At 36.4% G+C, this 16,225-nt stretch overlaps 1 protein-coding gene across 20 annotated transcripts in view; it reads right to left on the reverse strand.

The window, feature by feature from the left end:
- NRXN3 (neurexin 3) overlaps window positions 1-16,225 on the reverse strand; it is a 1,723,243-nt gene that overhangs the window by 370,815 nt on the left and 1,336,203 nt on the right. For all 20 annotated transcript variants that reach the window (XR_014242461.1, XR_014242462.1, XR_014242463.1 and 17 more), the window contains one exon: window positions 712-893. Coding sequence is in view for 17 of the 20 variants with exons in the window: in XM_082384655.1 (XP_082240781.1) it covers window positions 712-893 (182 nt within the window). In the remaining 3 variants the exon portion in view is untranslated. The remainder of the gene's footprint in view (window positions 1-711; window positions 894-16,225) is intronic.

Raw genomic sequence — 16,225 nt, forward strand, 5'->3', positions numbered from 1 at the left:
ACAAATACACCAACTCTTGGTCAATGTGCTGATTCTTTCTGCCCCACCCACTCTGGCCTCAGTTTTTATCACATGTTCTTTATGTCTCTACAAGAGTGTCTGCAGGCTAGGGCAGGGGTCACCAAAGCACAGCCTGCAGCCTGTTTTTATAAATATATTTTTGTGGAATATAGTCATACATATTCTTTAAAAATGTATTATCTATAGCTGCTTTCACATTAACAATGGCAGAGTTGAGTAGCTCTGACAGAGACTTCTGACCTGAAAAGCCCCAAATATTTCTATTTGGCCCTTTACAGCAAACCTTTGCTGATCCCCCCAACTTAGGAGATGATTGACACTCAAGGTGGCCTTGCTGCTTGCACCAGGTTAAGATGAACCATACCAGGTCAGTCTCTTATCTACACCTAAGGGGTCTGTTAAGTGTTTCATGACTGGTCAAACCACCCAGAAGGGGAGGGAGTCTGGACAGGAAGAGTTTTAAATTTTCTATCCCCGAGGTACCCTCTGAGTATCATGGCTCATATCTGAGGGGTAGAATGAGGCTTAATACACACCACCTCCTGGGTATGGCTCCAACACACTGAGGCAATGTTACAAGCATATGCCCCTTTGCCATGTCTGTCTAGAATGTTCCACTGCATTTATCTGGCTCACCAGCTCAGACCACCAGGAAGACAAGAGAATCCAGGCCACAGTCCCGGTACTCACTATGTGAAGCTGAAGGAAGTCCCCGAGGCCTGGGGCGCTGTCTATGCGCACCAAGATGCCGTCCTTCACGGTGGTGCTGAAGCCCACGGCCAGGCGGTCAGAGCGCGTGCTGGGCCTGTCATTGGCCGGCCAGGTGTACAGGATGAGGCCTCCACTTTTCCCAAAGATGTACGTGGCGCCAGCTGCGAAAGCAAGGAGAGAGGGAGCCGTCAGGACCCTGCAGCGCGTACTGCCAGCTGTGGGTACACTGCTGAGACTCTGCACAGGCAGCTGTGGAGAGAAACGGCCGCCACGTGCCAGTATGTGGTGACCAAGAGGGATGGCATCCAAAGCGGCTGTCACCCCGAACTAAAGATGCAGGCAAAATGAGTTAATAACAAAGCAGATGCTAGCCAGAGACATTCCTCGCATCTTCAGATCCTGCTGTATAAGGGCAGAGGGCAGATAACATGCTGTGTCTGAGAGCTTTGCTACGTTGTGACAAACAACTTTTCTGCCTTCTTCAATCTAGGCCAGGGCAGGCAGGAGACAGGAAATTAGTTCCCCCATCTCTTAGCTATCAGAATATTCTGGTCAGTGGAGTAGGGAGCAGTTCCAGGAAGGCCACACAAAACTAAAGGTAACGTGGAAGTCCAAAGCCGTTATTCCTTTCCCGCCTGTGTCCTCTGTCACCCTCACAGAAAAGAAAGCCTGAGAAAACCAAGTTACGTGACTCAAAGCATTTGCCTATTTCCCTCTTATGTTGCTATAAAAAAGGTGGTAAAAATTAATTCTGGAGGTCTTTAAAAAATTAACTCTATAATTTTTTCCCTAGTTGTGGTGTTTATCCGGTATTCTATAACAGTTTCTAGCTCCTTTCCAAGCTAAATTTCAAAAAGAAGACATAGGAGACATAGGAAAAAAACCTCAATTTAATGAATTTTAATCTTGAAAAGCAGTATTATCAATTATGACTAGTGGGTTCAATGTTGTTTTTAATATTTACTTGTGTTTTAGCTCTTATAATTTATAAACCCAGGGGTTAGTAAGAATATATTGACTTAAAAATACTTAGAAAACAAAGAGGAAGAAAAATAAAGAGAATATTTGCATCTCCTAAATTTCAAAAATCTATTTTTACAAACAAGTTTTAAAATCTGAATTTGGGAAAAAGCATGCAGATTTGGTAGCCAGAATAGACTACACCATTGTAGTTTCTATGATTGTGTGTATGTCACCCACAGTGAGTAAGTAGTTCCATATGTCACTCATTTCAAAGTTCAGAGAACATTTGGCATCAGATTTTCTTGTGTTTCCCACTGAACATAGTTCAATCCTTGAAATTGTTTTAAAGCAACATTAGACAAGCATTCATATATCTCTAGCATTTACTAAAAATCTCAATCACTGATCAATTTACTTTACAGAGAATATTGGGTTGAATCATGTTGTTTCAAGAAGAAATGAGTTATTCAGCTTGTTTAGAAATAACAGAGTAAGCTGCTATGAGGCTAGAATTAGGAGTATATGTCATATGCCATCCTCTTCTAAGGCATTAAGCCACGTTGTATTCTGAGGCATATAGCATCTAATCTGTCCTCTTTGAAAGGTCACTATTCTAGTTGCTCCAATATGCTCAGTTTGTGTATTGTATGCAGCATAACATTATTTTCCTTTTATGAGTTTCTCAATTCTTAGGGGATGGTGTCTGAAAAGCCCTCCACAGTCATCTGGAAAGTTTGGGATTGTAGTATGGAAAGTATATGTTGAATTCTACATGCAAAATAATGTTTGTTCCTTATTATCCACAAACACCCTCAAAGATTCTTAAAATCAGAAATGTGGATATAATGATTTACTCTTGATATCTCACCATCTGTGAAGAATTTAAATAATTCCATTTCTGTAGATGACTACAAATGTCATCATCATTCCCTTTACTCTTTATTTGGAAAACTGAAGGTTACTCAGTGATTAATATATAGAATCACCAAAAGTGCAAATCAGCCTGTGACATTTTGTGGCAATTTATAAAATCTTACCCTATTCTATCCTAAATATATAGTGGATTCTGCTACAGAAATAAATCCATACTCTATCAGGAAATAATTTTGTCACTACAGAAAGAAAAGGTCAAAAGTTGATAACAGCAGCAACATATACATGGTGCTTTACAGTTTGCAAAAGTGTTTTTCAGATTTATTAGCTGGGTCTTCACAGCAGTTCTATGGAATATTTCATTTGTTAACACTGTTTGGAAACAGAGACCCAAATATCTGACTTAAATAAGTGGCACCTCCTTTAAGTCTCCTTCTGGACCCTCCAGCCTCCAAAAGCCTGGCTTTACCATATAACAATCATAGCTGAATATCATTGTACAATAAACTATACCAATGATGTAAAGTTGACTGTACTTCATTTTTTTCACACCTTCTCATGAGAATGAAGCAGAATGAAAACAAAGCCATAACCCCTAAATCTGACATGTTTTCAAAAGCTAGTCTGGCTTTCTCACCATACAAATAACTTTACAAACTTTCTACTCTGCTTATATTTCACCCACTGCCCTGTTCAGTAATTCTCAATACAAAGAATACAAAGAGGAAGAGCATTTTAAAAGATAAATACACAACTTCTTACATGTAGTGGCCAGAAGGTCACCGTGATTTCAATTTTTAAATAAACAAAGAATGAAACTACACTATGACAATATTATGATAAGTAGAAAGAGAGTATGATTTAAATTATTTTTATTGCCTCTGTTGCTCTGAATTCAGGATATCACTATGTTAGATAATTTTAACTTTATAGGTGAAAAGGGCATAAAAGGTACAAAGTCCTTAGCATACAGCCTTTTCTGCTATATAGAAATAAATTTTAAAATGTATTCTTGGTACTGAATTTGCTAGTAAGGGTGACTAAAGACCCTGAATGCTTCCATAGTCCAATGTTGGCTTTAGAGGAAGTTAATTAATAGTTACAAGCCTCTGCTCTGATAACTTGTTATTTTTTTCTTCTTTAATTAGCTTTGTTGTCTTGCATGGTTTTTAAAGATAAATACATGCTTTCTGTTAATTTTAATATAAAATGCCTAGAGTCCCAGGGGGAACATGGAATTATTTTACTTTACATTTTCAAATTAAAAAGTTAATTTTGTTATTTTTAAATGTGGATTACAAATCAACTTTTTGGGAACATCCCAGGAACCACAAGAATCCTCTTTAATCCATTAACGATTTTCACTTCTAAGACATGCAATACCAAATCACATGCTTTCTACTCCGAGAAAGACTAGCGTTTCTGATTGCTGGTTTCTCACTGTGCTCAGTATGCTGGTACTAAGATCATACTACATTTATTAATAATCAGAACCATGGAAATTTCCTGCTTGCTAACAAAAAGTGATTCATTCAACTGATGAAAAAAATGCTGTGGTGGTATTTTGGCCATTTAATATTGCAGTGTTTGCAAGTTTGCAAGCAGCTGAAGTTGCTTTGCTGAGTTCCAGCCAGCACAGTATTTCAGGAATGGAATCTCCACACTGTCACCATTAGCCATGATAAGGTGGATATACTCATCTTCAAATAGTCAACAAGCATGACATGTTATTTAACACACAACTTCTTTTGTCTTGAAAGCACCAAAAATGGGTTTGGCTTATTGTTTTCATAACTGGATACCTCTCTACTGGGAGGGAGCTGATGGTGATTTTGGCAGCTCCATATACATATAGCATATTACTTTTCTGGATACCAACAGGAACAGAATCATGGTCCATTTTAAGATTTACATTAGACATAAAAATAATATATATATATATATGTGCATTAATATGCATGTATGTGTGTGTGTGTGTACGTATGTGTATAAAAAAAGGAAAGTTTACTTAGAAAATAGAATAGACTACCTGGAATTAATTTATTATTTTCCCCATCAAATAATTATAAATAAAATGGCTCCAGAAAAGCATTTATATATAATGTCGGTTATATATTTATGTTTAAAAACAACAAATTAGCTTTTTCTGAAATAATGTTCAGTTGGTATTAAAATGGAACAAGTTTGGAAGCATCTCCCAAGGGAGACCTGAAAGAGTTAAGTTTAAAGAGAACTAACAGGGAACTATACTCAGTATTTTGGAATAACCTATACGAGAAAAGAATCTGAAAAAGAATATATATATGAAATATGTACATATTATATATATAATATGTACATATATAATATATATATATAAACTCAATCACTTTGCTGTACACCTAAAACTAACACAACATTGTAAATCAACTATACTCCAGTAATAAACGAATTAAAATAGAAAAAATAAAGAGAACTAGATAATTTACTGGTAGAAAAGTATAGCAGGTAGAATAATAAATTAAGTAATAAGTATAAGTCTTAGCATGCAAACCACCTGGTAGGTAAACTAGAATAAGAAACAAGATGTCAGACTCCTTCTCTGGTACTCTTTGAACACTGCCTGAGAATTTAGTATAAAATATCAAGGCACCAAGGTATGTCTGTCTACCTCTATTATATCAGGTTCCTATTCCTTATTTCTATTTTATTACTCTTTCATCAACCTTATTCACATTTGTATTCTTTACTGTAAATTGGTAAATCCTTTTGGAAAATAGATTATCAAGGACATAAAATACATTATGCCAGTAGATGTAGTTATTGCTATTAACTTAAAATTATCTTTTATTCATGTCAATTATCATACAGATAATAAAACCAAAATGGAAAGACTTTGAAAATGACAAGTATCTCCTCTAGGAAATGAAGACGTATAGAGCTCAAGGGTCTCGTAATGACTGATGACTTGAAAAACACAGTTTCTCAATTTCTTTTACATATTTAGTTTGCTCCATGGGTCCCCTTACACCCCTGGCTCTTTTGGGAGTGTTCATAACAGTAGGGTCTTATAATTCCATAGCTTCAAATGGGTTTCAAACTGCTTTCTTTGCGAGTATCTCATTTGATGTCTCTTTCCCCAGTACCCACTGAAGTGTTAATGGCAAATATTTTTGTTACTGTTTTAATAGAAAAGTAAACAAAGGCTCAAAGAGATTAAATGACTTGATTTGGTGTTAAGTGTTGGAACTGAGAGTAGAGCCGGATCTTCCCTTTCTTAATTCTGCCTTCTTCTCCCCTCCGCAGGGGAGAAGCTGTCCTGCTGACCCATGGGATGTATCGATAGCTTCCCTAAAAGAATTCCTGGAGACCAAGAGCTCCACGAGGAGAAGGGGAGGGTAAATAACAGATGAAAAAAACTATGAACAACAAAATGTCTGCATTACAGAGGGAGCCACGAGGGAATACGAGATAGGTGATATAGATTTTAGAAAGAGCCCTGCAATGTATTTATTCAATGTATGGTTTATTATGATCTACTTTGTCTACTCCCAAATTTTCAAAATAAACACCAAAACTGATGATAAAGTAGCCTTAAATAAAGCAAAACTGAAGGGACTGAACATTAAGAGAGAAATTTCATGTATTTTAAAGAACATCCTTTATCTTTGGCAAAGAAATGATCAGATTTACTGCTCAGCTAAATGAGGAACTGACAACATTGCCTGAGTCAAGTATATCATTGGGGAGATCCAAGCCCCATTTCTTAAACAATGCTCAGGCAAGGTAAGGGCTCTCTCCATAAGGGGCAATTTCTTTCTCTTTCTTAAAGAAAGAATGATTAAAACCAAAGGGCATTAAGCCAGAAAACACGGAGGCAACATTTCAGAGCATATCCCTCTATTAGAGATAAAGTATATGAGGCTCTATACATTAAAACTGATCTAAAGTAAAGCTTCCAGGGACACACTTAAATTTCCTCCTGCTTAAAAGAATTTTCATAAGCTCATTATTTTTTCCTTTGGGGCAATTATTTCTTTCACAAACCTTTGGTAGTGCTTTACAATGCTAATTATGATACTAATGTTACTACTAATATTAATAATCATACTAGCTATATGTATGAATCACTCACTATATATTATAGCATACAGTATAATATTTCAAATTCCTATACCTTTCATTTTAGATACTGTTGCTGTATTAGTTTGTTAGGGGCTGCCATACATAAGGTATCACAGACTGGGTGACTTAAGAAACAGAAATTTATTTCCTCACATTTCTAGAAACTAGAATTCCGAGATCAAGGTGTCAGCAGGGTTGATTTCTTCTAAGGCCTGTCTCCTTGGCTTCTAAATGTTCTTCTCCCTCCCTGTGTCACCACGTGGCCTATCATCTTTACCCATCTGTGTCCTAATTTCCTCTTCTTATAAGGATACCAGTCACATTGGATTAGGGCCCACCCTAATGACCTCATTTTAACTTAATTACCTCTTTAGAGACTCTATCTCCAATTACAGTTATAGTCTGAGGTACTGGAGGTTATGACTTTAACATATAAATTTTGAGGGGACACAATTCAGCCTGTAACAGTCACTCTTCCAGTTTTAAAGATGAGGAAAGCTATATATAGAATGAGGTTAAAAACAAAAAATAAACAAAAAAAACTTGCCTAAGATCCAAAGAAATCAGGAATTTAATCCAGATCTATCTAAATGATCTACATTCTTTTTACTATGTCAAACTGTATGCCCTAATATGTTTCCTTTGACCTTACCTATGTATCTGTGTGGGGATGGGGATAATGATGGAGAGAAGAAAGACAATGGCTTGCTAACATGTGGCAAAAAATAAACAACAGCAAACAAGATGGAAACTCAGTTCCCACGCAATGGAAATGGCAGTAGAGGGCTGATCATCCTGACCATTTTATCTTACTTAAATGACAATGGTTTAATATGAAGTTGTTCTCTATCAAGTATATAAAGCAAGGTCAGACAATAGCCTATTCCTGATTAATTACTCTGTACTCATAAAATTCTAAACTATGAAGAGTGGACTCTATAATGAGGTTTATTTCAGAGATTAACTATAGTCAATTTAATTTAACTTTCATAACCGAGCTAGTTTTTTATATAGCAAAACAAAGTAAGTCCTAGGAAATTACACAGTATTCGGGTTTAAGAAAATAAATATTAAGCTTTACTGTCAAACAAAATGAAAATTCAGAACCCTTCTGTACCATGAGCTCCTGAAGGACAGGGTTGTTTAATTTATTTCTCTATCAACACTGTGAATGCTCAGGAAACAAATGCTGCTGAATTAATCAATAAAACTTGGCTCACCTATACTTTCATATCTTCACACTGTCATTCAGGCATCTTCCCATTAATCCATCTCAGCTTTTTGTCATTTCATCTCATTGTGGAAATATTTTATAAATACTCATCAATTAGGGTTCACAACATCTCCTATGATGGAATAGCTTTCAATTTATAAAAGAAATCTAACTGCAAAGACATTTGAATGATTTTTCTTTGGTGAATTTTTGGCAGGCTCAGATAAGAAAATCACACCCACTTTTAGTCAAATTGTTTTATGTTTACCCTTCAGTTCCTAAATTACATTGAAAACAGTTTTTAGGCTATATATTTCATATATATATGAAAATACATCTTAGATTTAACAAGAATACACAGTAGAAAAGCAAAGTAACATACTTAAGAATGGCAATGTTATCATTCTATTTTACAGAGCATTAACTAAGTGCAAAGACTTTATATACATTTGTCCTTAGGCAAAATATAAATGAATGAAAAGAAAAATAAAAATGATCATTTTATAATAACTCAACAGCCTCTTCTGTAGCAGTTTTTGGAACTCATTCCTTCTGATGACATCTCATGGGACATAGCTAGAATAAAAGGGAGGTTCAGAGTGCATTTATCTGCCTTCTTTTCCTCCTTTTATTCCACAGCTTTGAAATACCTTCTGTAATAAGAGCAATCAAGGGATTTCTAAGTACTGAATATTCTGTGAAAAAGAAATATAGATGAGGAGTAGTTGCTTATTTCCAGTGCTTTGATTTAAATTCTTGATTTATATGGACTTCACACTTTGAAGGGGCCAGGGAATATAAACAGATGACCCTGGGGTATTTATGGTTCTAATTCTTAAAACATGGTTTTCCCGAAAAAGTTGGCTAATATTTTTAAGAGTTATGACTCCTGCTTCTATGAGACACATATCTCTTAATCACAGAACCTATGTCAGAGTTAGGCAAAAGGAAGAACCTTCAACTATTAAGGTCCCTTCTCTGTACCTATCATGATCATTTATCTTCACTGTGCCTAGTTGCCCGATGATTAAGAAAGTGATAATACCACTCCTGCCCACGGATCTCAGAGAGCTGGAGTAAGGATCAAAGTAGCTATCAGATCACTTATATGTGGAATCTAAAATATGACACAAATGAACTTATTTACAAATCAGAAACAGACTCACAGACATAGAGAACAGACTTGTGGTTGCCAAGAGGGAGGGGCGTTGGGGAGGGATGGGGCGTTGGGGAGGGATGGATTAGGAGTTTGGGATTAGCAGATGCAAACTATTATATATAGAATGGATAAACAATAAGGTCCTACTGTATAGCACAGGGAACTATATTCGATATCCCGTGATAAACCATAATGGAAAAGAATATGAAAAAGAATATATATATGTAAAACTGAATCACTTTGCTGTACAGCAGAAATTAACACAACACTGTAAATCAACTGTAGTTCAGTAAAATGAATTTAAATAAATAGCTATCAGGTACACTATACAGAACTCTAGAAATAGTTTAGTATTTCCATTTTATGGTGATCACCTAAAAGTGAAGGAACTCCCCAAAGCTACTGTACCTTTAGGAGACTTTCACTTTTCTATATGCCCAGCACATCTTCCCCCTTTATCTTGAAACATTAAGCCCCTTCACATGGAAACTACTATTTTCTCCCATACCAATCATGTGATTTAAATGGTAAGTGTCAACCCCTTAACAGATTTTGCCCTTTATATACAGCTGATTAGCTAAGGTATGGTAAATTAACACCAGTTGGGCCAATCAAAGTCCGTCACTACATTTTTTTGTAACCTGGACCCACAGAAACACTCTATCAGTCTCTCCTTGATGATAAAGTTATGCCAGAAGAGGCACACAGCTGCCATGGCCACATTTCCTACCATGGGAAAGAGGTAGTGAGAAAATAAACACTGGCCTAAAGAGTGAAGTCAAGTTGTTGAGTTGGGAGTTGGACACAGAGAGAAAAATCTTATTTTTTGAGTACTTGGTTTTAATGGTCCATGTTGTGAAATTGTGCCTTGGTGTTTCTTATATGAAATTCTCAGTTGCTAACTTTTTTAGTTTAAGCTGTTTCAAATTTTGCTTCTTTCACAACTAGAAAAGTCCTGGGTAGTAAACAACTGGTAACTATCCCAGTGCCTGGAACATGTAGGGGCACACTAAAAGGCTTGATAAATGAATTGGCAAAGAATGACCAAGATGAGCAACTGACACATTACGGAGGAATCTAAATCTAACCTAAGCAAAGGAGCCCATTCAGTAATTCGTATACATTTCAAATGGGAACATTTGTAAAACTGATCATGTTCTTGTTGACAAATCCTTAATGATTTCCATAATTAGGTATATATATATATATATATATACACACACACACACACACATATATATATGTACATATATATATCTCCAAAACCCCAATGAATAGAATATTAGAATATTAATAAAAGGAGACTGCTTTATATCAAGTCCTATAAACTACAAATAAAGCTTTACTCAGAAGGAAATGCCTTAGATAATAATAAAGGAAATGAACATAAATGAACTGAACTTTCAACTTAACATACTATTACAAAAATAAATAAACTTAATAGCTCAGATGTGATGATTAATACAAGCTGAAATTTACCCAGTGTATTTTTAAAATAATAGTTAAAAAACCCAAAGCTTCTTAAAAATGTCAAAGAAAGTATATAAACCCCTGAAAAACCAGAAATAAGAAAAACTAAAAGAGAAAAAAATAGAATAGTAGAAATTATAAAGGAAATAGAACCATAGCTATAGGAAATGTTAAAAATGTAAAAGAATATTTTGTACAACTTTAGAGAAATATATTTGAATACCAAAGGAAACAAATCATTTCTAGGAAAAATAATTTGCCAAAGGTTTCTAAGAAAAATTAGAGATATTCAAGAGACTAAATGACTACAGAAACCATTGGAAAGGTGATTCAAGTTCTACTATTTAAAAGATACAGGTCTGGATGATTTTATAGATACGTTTTATCTAACTTTCAAAGAAAAGATAATCCCCCAATTATTCAAATTATACAAGACCACAGGCAAGGTTAGCTATCTCCTCCAATTAATTTACAAATCTAACAAAATCTTAATACTAAAATCTGTTAAATATACAGCATAAAAATAGAAGGCAACATTTTAGTCTAATTTCATTTATGAATGTTGATTAAAATTTTTCTCTAAATAAACTTCAGTGGTACATTCAGAGAATAACACACCATCCCAGGGATATGAGAAATAATGTATTTCAACAAAGAGGTATCTATTAGCAAAATTCATTACATCTCCCAATTAAAGTAGAATTAGAATATAATTTTATCCCCGATTTTATAAAAGACTTGAAAAAAATTCTGCAGCCATTCCTTCAAAAACTCTAATTAAAATAGGAATTGAAAAAAGTGTTCTAAATATGATAGACTATCAAAAACAAACTGTAGCATCATACTAAATAGTAAAATTATATACCCTTCGCCATTAAAATCAGGAAGATAGTGATGTTCATTATCACAGTATTATTCAACAAAATTTTATAAGTTCTTACTAAACCAATAAGGCAATAAAATAAGTTGTAAAATACTGGGAAAGAATACAATAACTTTTAAAAGATATGATTTAATACATAAATATTCCAAATAACTGTTTTAAAAACTTAATGTGATCAATTGACAAATTGGTCCAATACAAATAAATACATAAAAATCAATAGCTCGTCAGCCTTACACAGATGGTGTATATCTTTTGGTTATAACACCAAAAGAACAGGCAACAAAAGAAAAAATAAGTAAGTTGGACTTCAAAATTTTAAATCTTGTACATTAAAGGACACTATCAACAGATTGAAAAGGTAACCTACAAAATGGGAGCAAATATTTGCAAATCATATATCTGATATAGGATTAATATCCAGAATATATGAAGCATTCTTACAACTCAACAACAGACAATAAACCCAATTAAAATATGGACAAAGGGCTTGCATAGATATTTCTCCAAAGAAGGTATACAGATGGCCAATAAGCACATAAAGAGATACTCAACATTACTAATCATTAGGAAAATGCAAATCAAAATCACAACGAGGTATCGCTTCATACTCATTAGGATGGCTATTATCAAAATAACAGAAAATAATAAGTGTCAACTTGTGGAGATATGGAGAAATTGGAACTAGGATGTGGAAAATTGGAAACCTTTTGCACTACCGCTGGAAATGTAAAATAGTACAGCCACTATGGAAAACAATGTCACTTCTTCAAAAAATTAAATGTAGAATTCCCATGTGGTCCAGCAATTCCATTTCTAAGTACATAACCAAAAGAACTGAAAGCAGGGACTCAGATACTGTATACTGATATTCATAGCAGCATTATTCACAGTAGCCAAGAAGTGGCAACTACACAAATGTCCAATGATAGATGAATGGATACACAAGATAATGGTATACACACACAATGGATTATTATTCAGCTTTAAAAAGGAATGAAATTCTGATACACACCGCAACATGAAACTTGAAGACATTGTGCTAAGTGAAATAAGCCAGATACAAAAGGACAAATATGGTTTGATTCTAGTTATATGAGATACCTAGAATAGTCAAATTCTTAGATACAGAAAGTAGAATCATGGTTATTAGGGGCTGGCGGGGAGGGGAAAGGGAAGTTATTATTTAGTAGGCACAGTTTCAGTTTGGGGTGATCAAAATGTTTTGGAGATGGTGGTGATCATTGAAAAACAATGTGAATGTACTTAATGCTACAAAACTGTACTTAAAAATGGTTAAAATAGTAATTTTTCATTATGTATATTTTACTACAATAAAAAAATCAATAGTTCATTTTAACAGTATCAATTACCAGGTTGAAATGACAGGGAAAAATCCCAACCACAATAACACAAATTTATAAAATATCTTGAAATAATGCAATAAGAAAGTTGCATAAAGACAAGCTATATAAAGGAAACTATAATTTTTGGAGGACATAAAACATGTCCATATATATGGAGATACAGATGATGTTACTGAATAGAAAAAATATGAATATATTAATAAGCATGTTAATCTTTAACGCACTTCTAAACAGAATCTCAATTTCTTTTGAAGTTCATAAAGAAAAATAAGTATAAGATTTGCGAAGAAGATTTTAAAAGAAAGAGTAAAGAAAGGAGATTTGCTTTAGTAGACTTTAAAATTTACTGAAAAATGATTGTAGTCAAAATAATCTATTCTTAGAAGAAAAATAGAGCACCCAATCAGTAAAAATTAAATGTAACAGTATACAAATGTCAAAATATTGTTGAATACCTTATATGTACTAAGAACATTGTATATATAATACAATATGATAAGTGCTATAGTAGAGACATGTTCAAAATGAGATGGGAACCCATAGGAGAGGGCCACTGGCTTTAATATAGACTTGTGCTACAAAAGTCTGTCTCTCTGTCTCTCTGCCTCTCTCTCTCTCTCTCTCTCTCTCTCTCTCTCTCTCTCTATATATATATATATATATATATATATATAAAATGGAGAGAGAGAGAGGAATAATTACTACAGTAAGTTAACATCCATTGCTTCACATAGTTACAATTTTTTTCTTTTGATGAGAACTCTTAAGATCTACTCTCTTAGCAACTTTTGAGTACTTACAAATACTGCATTAACAACGCAGTGTTGTTAATTATAGTTATCCTGCTGCACATTAGCTCCCCAGAACTTATTTATTTTATAACTGCAAGCTTGAACCTTTTGACAACTGTCACCCATTTCCTATCTGCCCCATGCCTTGCCCCTGGCAACCACCATTCTTTTCTGTTTCTGTAAGTTTTTGTTTTGTTTTGTTTTTTTCAGATTCCACATATTAGTGAGATCATTAAGTTGTACACCTTAAACTAATATAAAGTTATATGTCAATCATATCTCAATAAAACTGCAAAAAAAACTATGAAATAAAAATAAAATGAAATAGGGACCTTCTAGATGGCAGAGGAGTAAGACGTGGAGATCACCTTCCTCCCCACAAATATGTCAAAAATACAGCTACACGTGGAACAACTCCTACAGGACACCTACTAAACGCTGGCAGAAGATCTCAGACTTCCCAAAAGGCAAGAAAATCCCCATGTACCTGGGTAAGGCAAAAGAAAAAAAAAAAAAAACAGAGACAAAAGAATAGGGACAGGACCTGCACCTCTGGGAAGGAGCTGTGAAGGAGGAAACGTTTCCACACACTAGGGAGCCCCTTCACTGGCAGAGATGGGGGGTGGGTGGGGGGGAAGCTTCGGAGCCACGGAGGACAGCGCAGCAACAGGGGTGCATAGGGCAAAGCAGAGAGATTCCCGCACAGAGGATCAGTGCTGACCTGCACTCACCAGCCCCAGAGGCCTGTCTGTTCACCTGCCGGGGCGGGTGGGGGCTGGGAGCTGAGGTTCGGGCTTCAGAGGTCGGATCCCAGGGAGAGGACTGGGGTTGGCTGCGTGAACACAGCCTGAACAGGCTAGTGCGCCACAGCTAGCTGGGAGGGAGTCCAGGAAAAACTCTGGACCTACCTCAGAGGCAAGAGACCATTGTTTCGGGGTGCGCAAGGAGAGGGGATTCAGAGCACCAACTAAACGAGCTCCAGAGACGGGCACAAGCTGCGGCTATCAGCGCGGACCCCAGAGACGGGCATGAAAAGCTAACACTGCTGCTGCAGCCACCAAGAAGCCTGTGTGCGAGCACAGGTCACTATCCACACCTCCCCTCCCGGGAGCCTGTGCAGCCCGCCACTGCCAACTTCCCCGGGAGAACATACAGGACAACTTCCCGGCATAACACACGGCACGCCTCAGGCTGTTGCAATGTCACGCTGGCCTCTGCCGCCGCAGGCTCACCCTGCAGTCCGTACCCCTCCTCCCCCCGACCTGAGTGAGCCAGAGCCCCCGAATCAGCTGCTCCTTTAACCCTCTCCTGTCTGGGTGGGAACAGAGGCCTGAGGGTGACCTACATGCAGAGGTGGGGCATAAACCAAAGCTGAACCCCGGGAGCTGTGCAAACGAAGATGAGAAAGGGGAATTTCCCCGTGCAGCCTCAGGAGCAGCAGATTAAATCCCCACAATCAACTTGATGTACCCTGCATCTGTGGAATACCTGAATAGACAACGAATCACCCCAGAATTGAGGCGGTGGACTTTGAGAGCAACTGTAGACTTGGGGTTTGCTGTCTGTGACTGACTTGTTTCTGATTTTTATGTTTATTTTAGTATGGTTCTTAATGCTTGTTATCATTGGTGGATTTGTTATTGGTTTGGTAGCTCTCTTCATTTTTGTTTTAATTACTTTTTTTATTTTAATATTTTAAAAAAATTTTATTTTAATAATTAAAAAAATTTTTTTTTAATTTATTATTATTTTTTTCTCCCTTTTCTTCTGAGCCATGTGTCTGACAGGGTCTTGGTGCCCCGGCTTCGTGTCAGGCCTTAGCCTCTGAGCGGGGAGAGCCGAGTTTAGAACACTGGACCACCAGAGACCTCCCGGCCCCACATAATATCAATCGGCGAGAGCACTCCCAGAAATCTCTGTCTCAACGCTAAGACCCAGCTCCACACAACAGCCAGCAAGCTCCAGTGCTGGACGCCCCATGCCAAACATCAAGCAAGACCGGAACATAACCCCGCCCATTAGCAGAGAGGCTGCCTGAAATCATACTAAGTTTGCAGACACCCCAGAACACATCACTGAAGGTGGCCCTGCCCACCAGAAAGACATGATCCTGCCCCACCTACCAGAACACAGGCACCAGTCACCTCCACCAGGAAGCCCACACAAGTCACTGAACCAACCTTACCCAGTGGGGGCAGACACCAAAAACAACGGGAACTATGAACCTGCAGGCTGCGAAAAGGAGACCCCAAACACAGTAAGTTAAACAAAATGAGAAGACAGAGAAATATGCAGCAGATGAAGGAGCAAGGTAAAAACCCACCAGACCAAACAAATGAACAGGAAATAGGCACTCTACCTGAAAAAGAATTCACAGTAATGATAGTAAAAATGATCCAAAATCTTGGAAATAGAATGGAGAAAATACAAGAAAAGTTTAACAAGGACCTAGAAGAACTCAAGAGCAAACAAACAATGATGAACAACACAATAAATGAAATTAAAAATTCTCTAAAAGGAATCAGTAGCAGAATAACTGAGGCAGAAGAACGGATAAATGACATGGGAGAAAAAATAGTGGAAATAACTACCGTAGAGCAGAATAAAGAAAAAAATAATGAAAAGAATTGAGGATAGGCTCAGAGACCTGTGGGACAACATTAAATGCAC

The sequence above is a fragment of the Balaenoptera borealis genome (assembly GCF_965194805.1).
Source record: "Balaenoptera borealis genome assembly, chromosome: 3".
Lineage (NCBI taxonomy): Eukaryota > Metazoa > Chordata > Mammalia > Artiodactyla > Balaenopteridae > Balaenoptera > Balaenoptera borealis.